This window comes from Pteropus alecto, unplaced genomic scaffold, assembly GCF_000325575.1.
Source record: "Pteropus alecto unplaced genomic scaffold, ASM32557v1 scaffold175, whole genome shotgun sequence".
Lineage (NCBI taxonomy): Eukaryota > Metazoa > Chordata > Mammalia > Chiroptera > Pteropodidae > Pteropus > Pteropus alecto.
This window is the reverse complement of record NW_006437739.1, coordinates 689913-706560: the sequence shown is the minus strand read 5'-3', so window position 1 is coordinate 706560 and position 16648 is coordinate 689913. Positions and strand designations below refer to the sequence as shown.

General features: G+C 36.6%; 1 protein-coding gene across 1 annotated transcript in view; it reads right to left on the bottom strand.

The window, feature by feature from the left end:
• APOOL (apolipoprotein O like) overlaps nucleotides 1-16648 on the bottom strand; it is a 76930-nt gene that overhangs the window by 19029 nt on the left and 41253 nt on the right. The window contains exons 3-5 of the mRNA XM_006914774.3: nucleotides 6316-6435; nucleotides 3384-3438; nucleotides 1839-1937 (exon numbers count right to left, since the gene is read on the bottom strand). Of these exons, the coding sequence (XP_006914836.1) occupies nucleotides 1839-1937; nucleotides 3384-3438; nucleotides 6316-6435 (274 nt within the window). The remainder of the gene's footprint in view (nucleotides 1-1838; nucleotides 1938-3383; nucleotides 3439-6315; nucleotides 6436-16648) is intronic.

Sequence of the window (16648 nt, the reverse complement as noted above, 5' to 3'; positions counted from 1 at the left end):
AATAGAAAACATTCCCTGATTGATTAGAGTGGTGCTCTGATTGATAAGAGTGGTGCTCTGTGCCGAAACTGTTTGTGCAAGTAATGTGGTTTATGCTGAACAATTACTTTACTTCTGGAAGTATGAAAATTTGGTAGATGCTATACAAACAGTGCTTATGTGAACAGTCCCCAGAAATAACCTTGGTAACTTGAGTCTCAAATGGGCTTCTGTGGTTGATATCTCATCCATATTGTCGCAAGTCATTAGTAGAAGACTTAAGTGCATCTTATATGACTCCACTGGGAGAGGACTCTTGGAAGCTTGTGCCTGGTTTCCTCTAAGCTTTGCCTCTTGTGCCTTTTCCCTTTGCTGATTTTACTTTGCATCCTTTCACTGTAATAAACTTTAGCCATGAATATGACTATAGGCCGAGTTCCTGAGTCTTCCTAGTTAACTGTCAAACCTGGAGGTGGTCTTGAGGACCCTCCACACAAGTGGTATAGTGGGAAGGAAGGACAAAGTTGGTAGAGATACAGAGTGAAAAGAGGGAGAAAAGAAGTCAATATATCAAGCCTCATGTGCTAAATGAGAGTAGTGAGTGAGTTGTCTTTTTTCTAAACTCCATTCTGAGTTGGCTGATGTCAGTTCCAGCGATTTTGTTCAGGATGAGACCAAGAGGAAATACAGATTTTTCTGAGATGTCAGTATCTGTGTCTCGAATCCTTAATATAGCCCCTAGAATATGGGTTGTCATGATTAAGCGGGGAAAAGTAGTTTGAGTGGTTAGTACATACTCTTATGTTAATGTAAAATTCTCAAGATCTTTTTTTTGATAGCTAGAAACTCTTAAGATCCTTAGAAAACAGTTATCTAGAAAATGAGAAACAAAATGATAAATTCCAATTTTAATAGGACCAGCTATATATTTTTAAAATTTTATTCTTAAATGATCATATAGGAAATTCAACTATTTTGGTATACAGCTCTATCAATTTTAATATATGTATAGAATCATGTAACCACCACTACAATCGGAATATGGAACAGTTCTATTGTTCCTAGAAACATCTCATGTTATCCCTTTGTAGTCACATCTTCCTATTCCTAACTCTTGGGAACCACTGACCTGTTCTTTGTCACAATAGTTTTGTCTTTTTGAGAAAGTCATATAAGCGAAATCATACAATATGTAACTTTTAAAGACTGGTTTCTTTAACACAGATTCATCAAGATCATTGCGTATGTCAATGGTTCATTTCTTTTATTGCTGAGTAGTATTCCTTTGCACAGATGTGCCACAATTTAGTTTATTGTTAAAGACATTAAGGTCACTTCCAGCTTTTGGCTATTATGAATAGAGTTGCTATTAACATTTGTGTATAGGTTTTTCATTTCTCCAGGGTAAATACCCAGAAGTAAGATTACTGGGTCTCATGGTAAGTGTATTTTTAACTTTACAACAAACTGTTGTCAAACTATTTTCCATAATGTCTACCATTTTGTATCCCCACCAGCAGTGTATGAAAGTTTCAGTTTCTCTACATTCTCGACTACACTTGATATATTTACTCTTTTTAATTTTAGACATTTTAATAGTTGTGTAATGGTATCTCACTGTGGTTTTCATTTGTGTTTCCAATAACTAATGATGTTGAACATCTTTTGGAATAACTATATTTTTGAAAACACGAAAATTTTTAAATAAAAGTAAGCATGCTGTACTATAGAATCTAAATATTTTACTGTAGCCTATCCTAATAATATTCAATAAAGGATATAAGGATTTCCCGTGACAGTAAAATTCATTAATTAATACAATGGAATTAAAAGAGAGAATTTATCTTTTTAAACCCTACCTTTTCTTGCTGAAACCAAGCCTGCCAATCCTGAAACTGTAATCACTCCAATTTTCGGAAGAAAATCTCGTGGTGGATTCTTCAGATAAACATATGCATCTCAAGAAACCAGTTAAAAATTAATATAAATGACTTACTACAACTGGACATTCTATATAGTTACGATGCAAAAAAGTTAGAGATTTGTTAAGATAATAGCAGATGATTTAAACACTGTTCAAAATGATGGCTTGAGCAGCAACTTAAAAAGCTAGTTAAAATAGTTACTTGGTTACAAAATAAAATCTTCCTTCCATAGCTGATTTCTTGATATTTGTTTTCTTAATCATACAGGAAGTTATTACTTTTCAATGAAATATGATGCTAGAGTGCACACTTTAATATGGATTACTATAAGGTAAATTCTTGATTATGTATGCATTATATCCCTATAATGGAAATGCTTCTGGACTTAACTGCTCAAACATTGGTAGGATCTGGTAAGAACTGAAGTAGACAGATTTTTAGGGAACTCTAAATAATAGTTTAGTGATACATACAGCCACTAGACCCTGCTTGTAACCTCAGAGCAGCCGTTGGTCTTGGTTAAAACCAATGATCAGGATGAGAAGTGAGCCTAGACAAAAAGTAGATGGAGAGTGGGCAGAGTCCAGATTTCTTGTTTTTTTGTTTTTTGTTTTTTAAATATATTTAAATTGTTTCTGGTTCCATGCAGTCCAAAAACACACTCCTTTATCATAGTTAATTATTTAATGGCAATCACTTATATAATATCCCTAAAGATTGATGACAACATATCCCTAAAGATTGATGAAGAATATCATTTGGATTAATTCTTACGTACATTAAATAATGATAATACATATACAGATCATCAACATCATGGAGACATTTAAAATTTTATCTGATCCTTGTGTCCTCTATACACATTTATTTTGACTACTGGCTTAGGCCAAAAATATTAGGAAGGTATATCTGCTGCTAAACATCATTACCAAACTAAAGACTTAAATACAATTAGTTTCCAACATTAGCTTAAATATTCTAGGGTAGCTGATTGGTATAGTGTTTCCCAGCAATCAATAGCAAAAAACTATATATTTTAACAGTAAGTAAAACTTATTTAATCTAATTGAGAACAATGGAGACATTTCTAATTTATGCTTTATGAGTATATAATATAAAACAGATCTCGGTTTGATCCAGGTGCTGTCACTTACTAAGTGACCTTGGTAACCTACTTAATCTTTCTAAACGCCGGTTTCTTCATCTGTAAAATGAGAATAATTATAATACCAATAGTAACAAAAATTGCTATAAAATTAAATTATTTAAAATGCTTATCATAGTGCCTTAGCATAAAATAGCTAAGTAAATAATAGATACTATTGCTTTGTTATTATCATAAGTTGCTATACAGAATATCTTCTCATTTAATAAAACAGGATAATAGATAACATACCATGTTTATTTTTCTCACATTTAAACCTTCCAAGTAAAAAAGACAATAGAACATTCCTAATAATGAGTGGTTTACTCACCTACCTTTTCCAAATTGTACTGTATCCATTATCCCATTTTTCACAAAGATATAAACGCCCTAAGCAAAAAGGAGCAAAAAAGGACATCTGCATTGTTGAAGATGTTGATAATTAGATTAATCATCCACATCTCTGAGATTATATTAAAACGTTGACTTAGCATTGCACCCAAATCTAAATCTAGCTTTCCTATTTATTCACTATGAGGATACTTGTTGAACTTAGCTTCTTTTCATTTCTTGCTTTTTATTCTATTTAACACAGATAATACTTGTTTACTATTTTCCTCATATAAATGGGTAAAGTAATGCTTATAAAATAGTCAGAGTAGCTCAGATAAAAGTTATTGCAGGAATACAAAAATTTATCATCTTGTTTTACAATGGCCTAGAAAATCAATGGAATTTAAATAAAGCATGAAGAGAGGTATATTTCAGCTTAGAATAAGTAACATCTTATCAATAAAGATGCAGCAGCAACAACAAAATGATTTGTGGAGAAAACAATAACAAGAAGCCTAAAGAAAAGTTCTTCATCTTCTCCCTTTTTTAAAAAAATGTGCATTAAAATGAGAAAATAATTTAAAAGAGACATTTATCTCAGGATAGAAATCATCTTACGCAGGCTAATGTTCATCTTGTTTTTAAATAGGAACATAAATTCCCTACAAATCAAGATTAAATGAACCCATTGGAGGGATTAAAGCTTTAAACCATTTTTTTTCCTTTTATCTGTTTCTAACTAATTTATTTTAATCCAAGAAGTATCATTACACATATTTATTGAGTGATAGGTTCTATCTCAATTACACCAGAAGAAAAATGAAGGCATGAAATAATTTACCCATAGTAATTGCCCACAGACATGTTGTACTCTATTGAAGGAACCAGAAAACACAATCCAAATATATGGTCTGCTTCTCTGAACTAGCTGCTAGCAAATCATGGGATAAAAACATCAAAAGAGGTTTTCAAAACAAAGAAAATAAAAAATGAGTATATTAGAAAGGAAAGAAATAAGTTATTGCTATTGAGATCCTGGTATTAGTAACTTTGTCTCAGATATGTTCATGGTGATCAGACATGTAGAGGTTCATCCTGTTCATCATGGTTTCAAGCTGTACAAACCAGCATAGCGACTGAGCTACTTCTCTTTAGGGACTGTCTCTTGAGAAAATTTTACCTTCATAAAATACCTATTGACCAGTTGATTGGGAATAATGTAACTGTTGAGGAAGAAAACCAGTCACTTCTTTAGGGAAATTTTCCTTAGCTGTGTTCAGAAATTTACTTTTACTGGAGGTCACTGCTACCTAAATTTCACATCATTAAGAAGTAGGAGTAGAAATTGAATCTACCCTACATGATTCTAAGTTTAATGCAGAATGTTGAGTCAGAAGTGATTTTTAAAGAATATATTATGTTTTTAGAGGAAAATTAGAGAGGAAACATTGTTTACATTGAAGATAAAATGCATCTGAAAGTGTCCTTCTTCAACCTATTCATTTCATCGTATTAACAGAACATAAAGTTCTTTCCGTCTTAAATTGGGTGACAGTAACAAGAACAATTTAAGGATCTCTTGGAAACAACTTACCTCACTGAAAACAACTTTGAGAACACTAGGAAAATTATGTCTCAGGAGACATAAGTGTGAATCATCCAGCTGTTGGCATATAGCCTTAGGGATAGATTCAGATCCTAATTAGTTAAAATATTTTCCTCAGAGATCGAACTATTAAGAGTGTGTAGTACAACTAGTACAATTAGAATTATTTGACAGGCGAAATTTTAAAAAACAACACCGTATATTCATTAGATGTTTGATATATCTGGAATGACCAAAGTTCACAGATGTGGTAGTTCATAATATCATTAGAATTTTTTTTAAAGAATGAATTAGGAAAAAAAAAAAGCACAAAGGTTCAAAACTGGATAGGCTAGACTTGAAGAAAATCTGTGTAGTTATTAGGTAAGAATGATGAAAACAATGGTACCAGCATTACCATTATTACATTGACATTGGAGATGTTGATGGCAACACACCTTTGTTGATGTGATGATAATGAAACATCAGTATTATTATCAGCTTGTTCTACCCCTCTGCTTCTGGATAATGGTGACTGAAGGCTAAGTATTAGAACAAGGTGAATGCTATGTTGCCCAGTAGCTGACTATGGTCAAAATGGTCTATGAGGTAAACAAAAAAAGTGAACATTTTGCTTGGTCAAATAAGGAACAATTCATAATTCTAGACCTTCATATAAAAGGCCAAACAATGTTTTGTAACATGCTAAGTAACATAAATGCTTGCTAAACTACTTTAATCTATGCAATATGAGTGTAGTAGATTAAACATGTCCACAAATTTTTTGCAGCTACTCGTATTGTGAAGTGGCATCTATTTTCCCTCCTTCTAAAACTGAGTTGGCCTTAGTGACTTGGTTTAACAAAAGAAGTTACTTTCTTGGACACCTGAAGATAGGTAAGAAGCTTGGCAAGTTCTGCCTAGGGCCTCTTGTAACATTTTCTATAGGAGCCCTGAACTGCCCATGTAAGTTATTTAGCCACCTTCCCTGAGAGGACATGTGGAGGTACTTCGGTCAATATTCCCAGGAGAGCTCAGCCTTCTAGCATCTGTGACATGTGGCCAGGGATGAAAATGAAGCTATCTTGGACTTTCTAGATTAGCCCATTCACCTGATAAATACCACTGAGTGACCTCTGTCAACAACACCACATGTAACAGAAGAATCACCTGTGTGAACTCTGATTAAATTCCTGATTCACAAAAATCATGATATATAATAAAATGGTTACTGTCTAAACCACTAAGTTTGAGGGTAGTTTGTTACATGCCAATGGGTAACTGGCACAACTGGAATGTAATACAAACCAGAAACCTCTAATACCAAACAATTATTAGAATTGACTTACCTTGCACCAGCCAATATAACGACCAGTTGTAGTACGGATGGAGGCAAAGCCCATTTGTAAATTACCTGGCTGCTCTTCAATGTATTTAGACTGGAGAGGTGGTGCAGTATACATAGGGAGCTAGAGGCAAAAACAAACAAAAAATAAACAACAAAAACAAAAAACAACTTCAAATAAAAAAAAAATAGCTGAAATTACGTTTCCAGCAGTATGGCAGAAATAAGAATCCTCATCAATTCTCCTGTAAAAAACAACTAAAAATACTATTTTTTTAAAAAAAAATCATCTTAAATGCAGGAATGATCTGGTAAGCTGTTTATAAAGACTATTTGGAAGCCAGAAACTGAGCCCCTACACAAAAAGTAAAAGGTCAATACTGAGATGGATAAGAAAAGCAGAGACATGGTCTCATCAAAGCAAACAAACAAACAACAACAACAAAAACGAAAAACCTCCCCCTCCAGGTATAGAGATCTGAACTTGGGAGGGATCTCAAAATACAGAACTTTTCCTTGAGGAACGAGGGGTTTGTGCTCCACATCAGGTACCTCGACCCTTAGATTCTGCACAGGAGAGATGAATCCCCAAAATTCTTGGCTATAAAAACCAATGGGGATTATGTCCCAGAAAACCATGTAACTGTAGAGAACAGAAAATCCACTCATAACAGGCCTGTACGGACTCACCCAGGAACCCAGCACAAAAATACCATTTTGAAAATTGCCTAGATCATATGGGAAAAAAACTCACTTACTAAACTTAAAGTGTATACTGGAGAGACAAGAAACTGTTGGATCTCTCTCCAAGGAAGGAGACACTGGTGGGCACCATTTTTGTGATCTCATGCTACCATGCTAATGCCAATGCTGGTGGATGCCATTTTGGAACTCTCCTTCTAATCTGCTTGTGCTGGTAGGAGTGCCCCGCTGAGAGCCCCACCAACTCCCACATTCCAGCAGCTGTGTGTCACAGCCAGGGCAGGTGAGTGGCCTGGCAACTCTCATACCACAATCACAGCTGCAGCCCTGTCACAATAGGCAGGTAAGTGTAGCCACACAGGGATTGACCCTTGAATGACTAGCTCTGGTGGCCAGGGGGATAATCCTTCTGGGCCCCATGTGATATCTTGTACGCAAGGCTGCTCCTTCAACACTAGGAAATATAGTTGATATCCCTAATAAATAGAATAAACACAAAGAGTCAGCCAAAATAAGGATACACAAGATAGGTGCCAAACCAAAGACCGAGACAAAATATCAGAAAAAGACATTAATGGAATGGAGATAAGCAATCTACCTAACAGAGAGCTCAAAATAATGGTCATAAAAATGTTCACTGAATGTGGGAGAATGGAAAAACAAAGATCTTTGACAGAGATAGAAAATATAAGAAAGTTCCAAGCAGAAGTTACAGAGCTGAAATTCCAATAAATAAACTGAAAAAATACACAGGAGGGATTCTACAGCACACTGGATGAAGCAACAAAACAAATCAGCAAGTTGGAAGACAAAGCAGTGAAACTCACCCAGAAAGAACAGGTGAAAGATGAAAGAATTTAAAAACATGAAGCTATCTTAAACAACCCTTGGGGCAACATCAAGTAGAATAACATTTGCATTACAGGGGTCCCAGAAGGAGAAGAGAGCAAGAAAGACAGAGAGGAGTTATTTGAAGAAATAATGGCTGAAAACTTTCCTAATCTGGGGAATGAAACAAATGTCTGGGTCCAGGAAACCAGAAGATTTCCAAAGATGAACCCATAGAGATCCACACTAAGACACATTATAATTAAAACGACAAATATTAAAGACAAAGAATGTTAAAAGCAGCAAGACAAATAAATTGCTATATAAAAGGAAAACCCCTTAAGGGTATCAGCGGATTTTTCAGTAGAAACTTTGCAGGCCAAAAGAGAATGGCATGGCATACAGAAAGTGCTGAAAGGAAAAACTCCAACCTAAGAATACTATACTCAGCAAGGTTATCATTCAGAATTGAAGTAGAGATTCAGAGTTTTCAAGATAAGCAAAAGCCTAAAATGTTCATCACCATTAAAAGAGGCTTACAAGAAATGTTAAAGGGACTTCTTTAAACTGAAGAGAAATGTCATTAATAACAAGAAAAAGCATTTGACAAAATAAAATATCCATTTCTGACAAAAACTCCCAACAAAGTGAGTACAGAGGGAATGTTTATCAACATAATAAAGGCCGCACATGACAAATCAACAACTAACATCATACTCAACAGTGAAAAGCTGAACTCTTTTTCTCAAAGATCAGGAATACGACAAGGATGCCCACTATTGCCACTTTACTCAACATAGTATTGGAAGTCCTAACCAGACAAAGTAGGCAAGAAAAATAAATAAAGGCCATCCAAATAAATGTAAAACTCTCACTATTGGCAGATGACATGATATTATATACTAAAAACTCCAAAGACTTCACAGAAATCTGTTAGAAATAATAAATTCAATAACGTTGTAGGAAACAAAATCAATATACCAGAATTTGTGCTATTTCTCTACACTAATAATAAACTATCAGAATGAGAAATTCATAAAATGATCGTATTTATAACTGCATCATAAATATACATAGGAATAAATTTAACCAAATATGTCACTGAAAACTTAGACACTGATAAAAAAAAAAAAACTGAAGAGAACACAAATAAATGAAGAGACATTTTATGCCCATGAGCTGGAGGAATTAATATTGTTAAAATGTCCATACTACTCAAGCAATCTATATATGCAATGCAATCCTTATCAAAACCCCACTGGCTTTTTATCCTTTGTTTTGTTTACGTGGTGGAACATATTGATCAATTTACATACGTTGAACCATCTCAGCACCTCTGGAATGGACCCCACTTGATCTTTTTAATATACTGTTGTATTCGATTTGCTAGCAGAGGATCTGAACAGACACTCCTCCCAAGAAGACATACAAATGGCCAACAGATATATGAAAAGATGCTCAACTTTACTAGCTATTAGGGAAATGAAATCAAAACCACAATGAGATATCACCTCACATCTGTTAGAATGGCTACCATCAACTGGACAAGTAATAACAAGAGCTGGAGAGGTTGTGGGGGAAAAAGGTACCCTCATACATCCTCATACATCATTAGTGGGGATGTAAATTGGTATAGCCACTAGAGAAAACAGTATAAAGGTTATTCGAAAAATTAAGAATAGAATTACCAAGTGACAAAGTAATCTCTCTTCTGAGTATCTACCCCCAAAATTTGAAAACATTTGTAAAGATACATGTACCCCAATGTTCACTGCAGCATTATTCACAGCGGCCCTTTGATAGATGATCAGATAAAGAAGATGTACCCATATACAAAGGAATATTACTCAGCCAAAAGAAAAGATGAAGTACTGCCATTTGCAACAACATGGATGGATCTTGGGATTATCATGCTAAGTGAAATAAGTCAGACAGAAAGGGTTGAGAACCAATGATTTCATTCATATGTGGGATATAAAACTAAAAGCAGCAATAGAACAAGACAGCAAACAAAAACTCATAGACACAGACTACAGTTTAGTGGTTACCAGAGGGAAAGGTGGGAGGCGGGAAATAGGTAAAGGTAAAAGGGGTCAAATATATGGTGACATAAGATTTGACTTTGGGTGGTGAACACACAATGCAATAGGCAGATGATGTGTTATTGAATTGTACACTTGAAAACCTATATTAATTTTATTAACCAATGTCACCGCAATAAATGAAAAAAAAAAAAGAAAATAAATAAAAGCTTGCAATTTTCAACAACATGGTTGGATCTTGACACTATTATGCTAAGTGAAATACGTCAAGTGGAGAAAGACAAATATTGTATGATTTCACTCATGTTGAATCTAAAACAGACAAATGAACAAACAAAACAATGACAACAAAAAACTCATAGATACAGACAACAGAATGGTGATTACCAGAGAAAAAGGATTAGGGGGGTGGGCAAAATGGGTAAAGGGGGTCAAGTGTATGGTGAAAGACAGTAACTATACTTTTGCTGCTGGTCATTTTGTAGTGTATGCAGATCTCAAATTATAATATTGTACATCGGAAACTTATGTGATGTTATATACTAATTTACCTGAATAAAACAGATGTATGGTGACAGAAGGAAATTTAACTTTCGGTGGTGAACACACAATGCAATATACATATGATGTATTATTGAACTGTATACTTGAAACCTATATAATTTTATTAAGTAATGTCATCTCAATAAATTTAATAAAAAATAAAGGATCTGCCCCTTACTAACAGTAATGACAAATAAATGGCAAAACAAAAAAAAAGTGGTAAATATGTGGGTAAATCTAAACCAATGAATTTATTAAATAATGTTTTGTGTGTGTTTTTAAAATAGAACTCAATCCGGAGAGAGGGGGGGAGATGGCGGACTAGGTAAAATCAGGGTTCGACTCCTCCCAAGTCTGCATGGAAATTATAACCTAATTATAAAATAATCAGCATTGAGAATCACCTGAAGTCCAGCTGATAATAACATCTACACTGAAAATATAAAGGAGCCACATCTAAACCGAAGCCAGTAGGAGGGGCAAAATCACAAATCCAGCTGGATCGACACCTGTGGGTGGTGGAGGATCACTGGGAAGGAGAGTGAGGCTGCAGAGGCTCTTCTGAAGAAGCGGGGGATCCTTGTCTCATCTAGGGGCTCCCCAGCCCAGGGAAAAGGAAATTCCAATAACTGACTGTAGAAACCAGAGGGGATTCTGGCTGTCTGGGTGAGACGGAAGGAGACTGAATCCCTAGACGTCCCTTTGAGGAACCTACGCACAGGCTTTCTGACCTGTGGACATACCCAGGACACTGGCGGTAGGTCAGAGGATTCATTCTGAGAATGGGATTCATTCTGAGAATGTCTGCATTACCTGGTGCCAGAACGGGAGCTAGAAGGGCAGCCACCATTGTGCCTTGGTCTGGCCCCTCTACTGGGAAATCTACAGACCCCTCCCACAGAGCCATTAGGAAGCCCTGGTCAGAGGGAATTGGCCTGCCCAAAACAACCTGCGGATTGCCTAGAGCCTTTGTTACTAGATAGCTGACAAACCCTGTTCTGATTCAGGGCCAGGCATTCCCAGCAAGTGGCCAGCTCTGTGAGCTGCATTTCTGAGACAGAGTCAGGCAGCTCACTGTTGCCAACACGAACTTGGGTGGATATCGGGGACCTGTGGACCAGTCCCAGACAGCAGCTGGTCTTGCTGTGATCTGGATCTTCTGCGGGAATGAACAGTTACAAAAGTTGCAGCAAGACTGAGGCTGTATTGATCTGATTGTCAAAATCTCTCTGATACCCTGCCCCACTCTACCCACAAATTGCCCCAGGAGGCCCATTGTCAGTGAACTGCCACAGCTCACCCCTCCTCTGAACTCCTAATCCACACAGGCAAAAAGCTTTGGCTAGCACAGGGCAGACACTGCAAGGAAATCAGCTTCAGGCAGACCTTTGCTGCCTGCAAGAGTTGAAATACTGTGTCCGGAGAGAGCAGGGGTCTGTGGGACCGCCCCAGATGGCAGCTGGTTGCACTGTGATCTGTGACTACAGCAGGAAAGCCCAGGCACAGAAGTTGCAGCAAAACTGAGGCTATGTTGGCTGGATGGACCTTGTCTCCCTGAGATCCCGCTTCACCCAAGCCACAAAGTGCCTGCAGCCCATTGACAAGCAGCCTCTTGTGCCCTGCTTAGTTGGCTCTGGGGTTCTGCAGTCAGTGAAGGCAATAGACCTTAACAAAGGCAGTAGTGAATTTTGAGGACAACAGTTGTAGATAGACCACTGCTGCCTATACGAGTTACAGTATCTCTTGAGGGGACTGTAGGGGTCTGTATTGGCTTGAAGGGCCTTGACTCCCTGAGCTCCTGTCCCATCCAATACAGAAAGTGCCCACTGAACTTTGATAGGCAGCTGCCCCTGCCCTGGGGTTGCGCATTGAGGCCCAGGGTGGGCAGCAGCTGACCTTGCTACGAGTGGAAACTTGTACAGCGAGCCACAGAGACAATGTTGGCACGTAAACTGACATTGCAGTGGCAGGGGGAAATTTACTCAATAGACCCAGGAGACCCCCGGGGTCCCTGCGCCACTCAACACGCATATCACCCAGAGGCTCTTCCAGTTTCAGAGACTTACAGTAAACTGACAGGCAGTGGTCCCTCTGCTAAACTGCCATAGGTCAGAGACAGGGGATAACTGACCACTGCCTACAGCATTGTCTTGTTAACTTACCTATAGATCCAGCATAGGCAACAACTATCTGCGGATTGCTTTGTAGTTCTCATCAGGTAGCCCTGAGCAATCAAAAGCAGTAGCTAACCTTGGCCTATGGGGGATGCTCTCCCAAAGGGCCACAAAAGCAATGCATCTGGAGGCTGGCACCAAACCACAACGGAGCAACTCCTGACTAGTCCCATTAGTGATACATACAAAGGGTGGTTGCAACAAGTACATAAGCCTGCTAGGGCAAATCACATTCAGTAGGATCAACCCCCACACAAAAACTCTTACCCTGTGGGTGCAGCCAATTCCCACAATTAGTCAGCCTGAGCATTAATCCCATCCACTGATCTACTAACAACAATAAAGGCTTGACGACAACAGAAGATCACACACAACCCACAAAAAGATCACGTCCAGAGCCTCCAATATAAGCAATCAGGGAGAGTGCGCCACTGGGCCACTCAGGACACCTTTCTTCTTAAGCCATCTGGCCAAGGCTGAGAGACAAAACAAATATTCCTGACACATAGAAACAAACACAGAGAGGCTAATAAAATGAGAAAACAAAGAAACATGCCACAAATGAAACAAGAGAAAACTCCAGAAAATAAGCTAAATGAAATGGAGGCAAGCAACCTACCAGAGACAGAGTTCAAAATAATGGTTATAAGGATACTCAACAAACTTATGGGGAGATCAGATGAGCACAATGAGAACCTCAACAGAGAGATAGCAAGCATAAAAAAGGATGTAGAAATCATAAAAAAAGAAGTAGAGAGAAATGAGGAATACAATACCTGAAATCAAGAATACACTAGAAGGATTCAAAAAGAGATTGGATGAAGCAGAAGATCGAATCAGCAAATTGGAAGATAAGGTAACAGAATATACCAAATTGGAACAATAAAAAGAAAAAAAAGATTTAAAAACAATAAGGAGAGTTGAAGAGACCTCTGGGACAACATGAAGCTTAAAAATATCTGGATCATAGGAGTACCTGAAGAGGAAGAGAGAGAGCAAGGGATTGAGAATCTATTTGAAGAAATAATGACAGAAAACTTCCCTGACCTGGCAAGAGTTAGACATGCAAGTTCAAGAAGCACAAAGAGTCCCAAAGAAGAGGGATTCGAACACACCTACATCAAGACACACCATAATTAAAATGCCAAAGGTCAAAGATGAAGAGAGAATCTTAAAAGTAGCAAAGAAAAAGAAAGCTAGTTACTTACAAGGGTACCCCCACAAGAATGTCTACTGACTTTTCAATGGAAACTTTGCAGGCCAGAAGGGAATAGCAAGAAATATTGAAAGTTATGAAAAAAAAGAATCTACAACCACAAATACTCTACCCAGCAAGGCTTTCTATTAAAACGGAAGGTGAGATAAAGAGCTTCCTAAACAGAAAAATGGTTAAGGAATTCATCACCAACAAGCCAGAATTACAAGCAATATTAAAGGGTCTTCTGTAAAAAGAGAAGGGGTACAAAATAGCAATAACAAATATGAATAATAAAATGGCAGTAATAATGTACCTATCAGTAATCACTTTAAATGTAAACGGATCAAATGTTCCAATCAAAAGACATAGGGTAATGGAATGGATAAGAAAACAAGACCCATGCATATGCTGCCTACAAGAGATCCACGTAAGATCAAATGACACTCACAGATTGAAGGTAAAGGGATGAAAAAAGAATCAACAATGAAACAATGGGCCTAGAAGACACACTAGAACACATGGATTTAATAGATATTTGTAGAGCATTTTACCCCAAAGCTGCAAAATATACATTTTTCTCAAGTGCACATGGATCATTTTCAAGGACAGACTACATGTTAGTACACAAATCAAGTCTCAATAAATTTAAGACTGAAATCATATCAACCGTCTTCTCTGATCACAATGGTATGAAACTAGATATCAAAAACAAGAAAAAAACTGGAAAATACACAAGCGCATGGAGGCTAAATAACATGCTACCAAACAATGAATGGGTTATTAATGAGATCAAGGAAGAAATCAAAAGATACCTAGAGACAAATGAAAATGAAAACACAATGACTCAAAATCTATACGACACAGCAAAAGTAGTCCTAAGAGGGAAATCCATTTATACAGGCCTACCTCAAAAAAACAAGAAAAAGCTCAAATAAACTATCCAACCTTACAATTAAAAGAACGAGATAAAGAACAACAAACAATGCTCAAAGTGAATAGAAAGAAAGAAATAATAAAGATCAGAGCGGAAACAAATGAAATAGAGTCTAGAAAAACAATACAAAAGATTAATGAAACCAAGAGCCGGTTCTTTGAAAGGAGAAACAAAATTGACAGACCCTTAGCCACACTCTTCAAGGAAAAAATTGAAAGGACTCAAATAAATAAAATCAGAAATGAAACAGGAGATATAACCATGGACTCCACAGAAATACAATGGATCATAAGAAAATATTACAAGCAATTGTACACTAACAAATTGGACAACCTGGAAGAAATGGACACGTTCCTAGAAATATTAAATCTCCCAAGCCTGAGTCAAGAAGAAACAGAAAATCTGAACTAACCAATTACCACCAATGAAATAGAATCAGTAATCAAAAACCTCCCAAAAAACAAAAGTTCTGGACCAGATGGCTTCATCAGTGAATTTTACCAAACATTCAAATAAGAATTAAAACCTATTCTTCTCAAACTATTCAAAAATTTCAAGAAGAGGGAGGGATCCCTAACTCCTTTTATGAGGTCACCATCACCTTGATTCCAAAACCAAACAAAGACATTAAAAAAACAGAAAACTTAAGGCCGATATCTTTTATGAACATTGATGCAAAAATCCTCAACAAAATATTAGCAAACAGAATTCAGCAATACATTAAATATATCATACCCCATGATCGAGTTGGATTTATTCCTAGGATGCACGGTTGGTACAATATCCGCAAATCAAATAATGTGATACACTACATTAACAAATCGAAAGATAAAAACCGTATGATCATATCAACAGATGCAGAAAAAGCATTCGACAATATCCAGCATCCATTTATGATAAAAACTCTCAGCAAAGTGGGAATAGAGGGAACATGCTTCAACATAATAAAGGCCATATATGACAAACCTACAGCTAACATCATGCTCAATGAGGAAAGACTAAAACCATTTTCCTTAAGATCAGGAACAGGAAAAAATGCCCACTTTCACCACTCCTCTTCAACATTGTATTGGAAGTCTTAGCCACAGCAATGAGACAAGAAAGGGAAATAAAAGGCATCCGAATGGGAAAGGAAGAAGTAAAACTCTTGTTATTTGCCAAAGACATGATATTATATATAGAGAATCTGAAAGATTCCACAAAAAACAAAACAAAACAAAACAAACAAACAAACAAAACTGTTAGAATTGATCAATGAATTCAGTAAAGTAGCAGGTTATAAAAGAAATATTCAGAAGTCAGTGGCATTTTTATATACCAATGATGAACTTTCAGAAAGAGAAATTAAGAGAACAATCCCATTTACAATTGCATCGAAAACTATAAAATACCTGGGAATCCAATTAACCAAGATGAAAGACCTGTTTTCAGAAAATTATAAGTCATTGAAAAAAGAAATTGAAGAAGATACAAATAAATGGAAGCATATACTGTGTTCATAAGTAGGAAGAATCAACATCGTTAAAATGGCCATACTACCCAAAGCAATCTATTGATTCAATGCAATCCCTATCAAAATACCAATGGCATTTTTCAGACAGCTAGAACAAATAATCCTAAAATTTATATGGAGCCATAAAAAACCCGAATAGCCAAGGCAATCTTGAGAAAGAAGAACAAAGTTGGAGGTATCACACTACCTGATATCAAACTATACTACAAGGCTACAGTAATCAAAACAGCATGGTACTGGCATAAAAACTGATACATTGATCAATGGAACAGAATAGAGAGTCCGGAAATAAATCCACGCCTATATGCTCACTTAATATATGACAAAGGAGGCAAGAATATACAATGGGGTAAAGACGGTCTCTTCAATAAATGGTGTTGGGAAAAATGGACAGATCCATGCA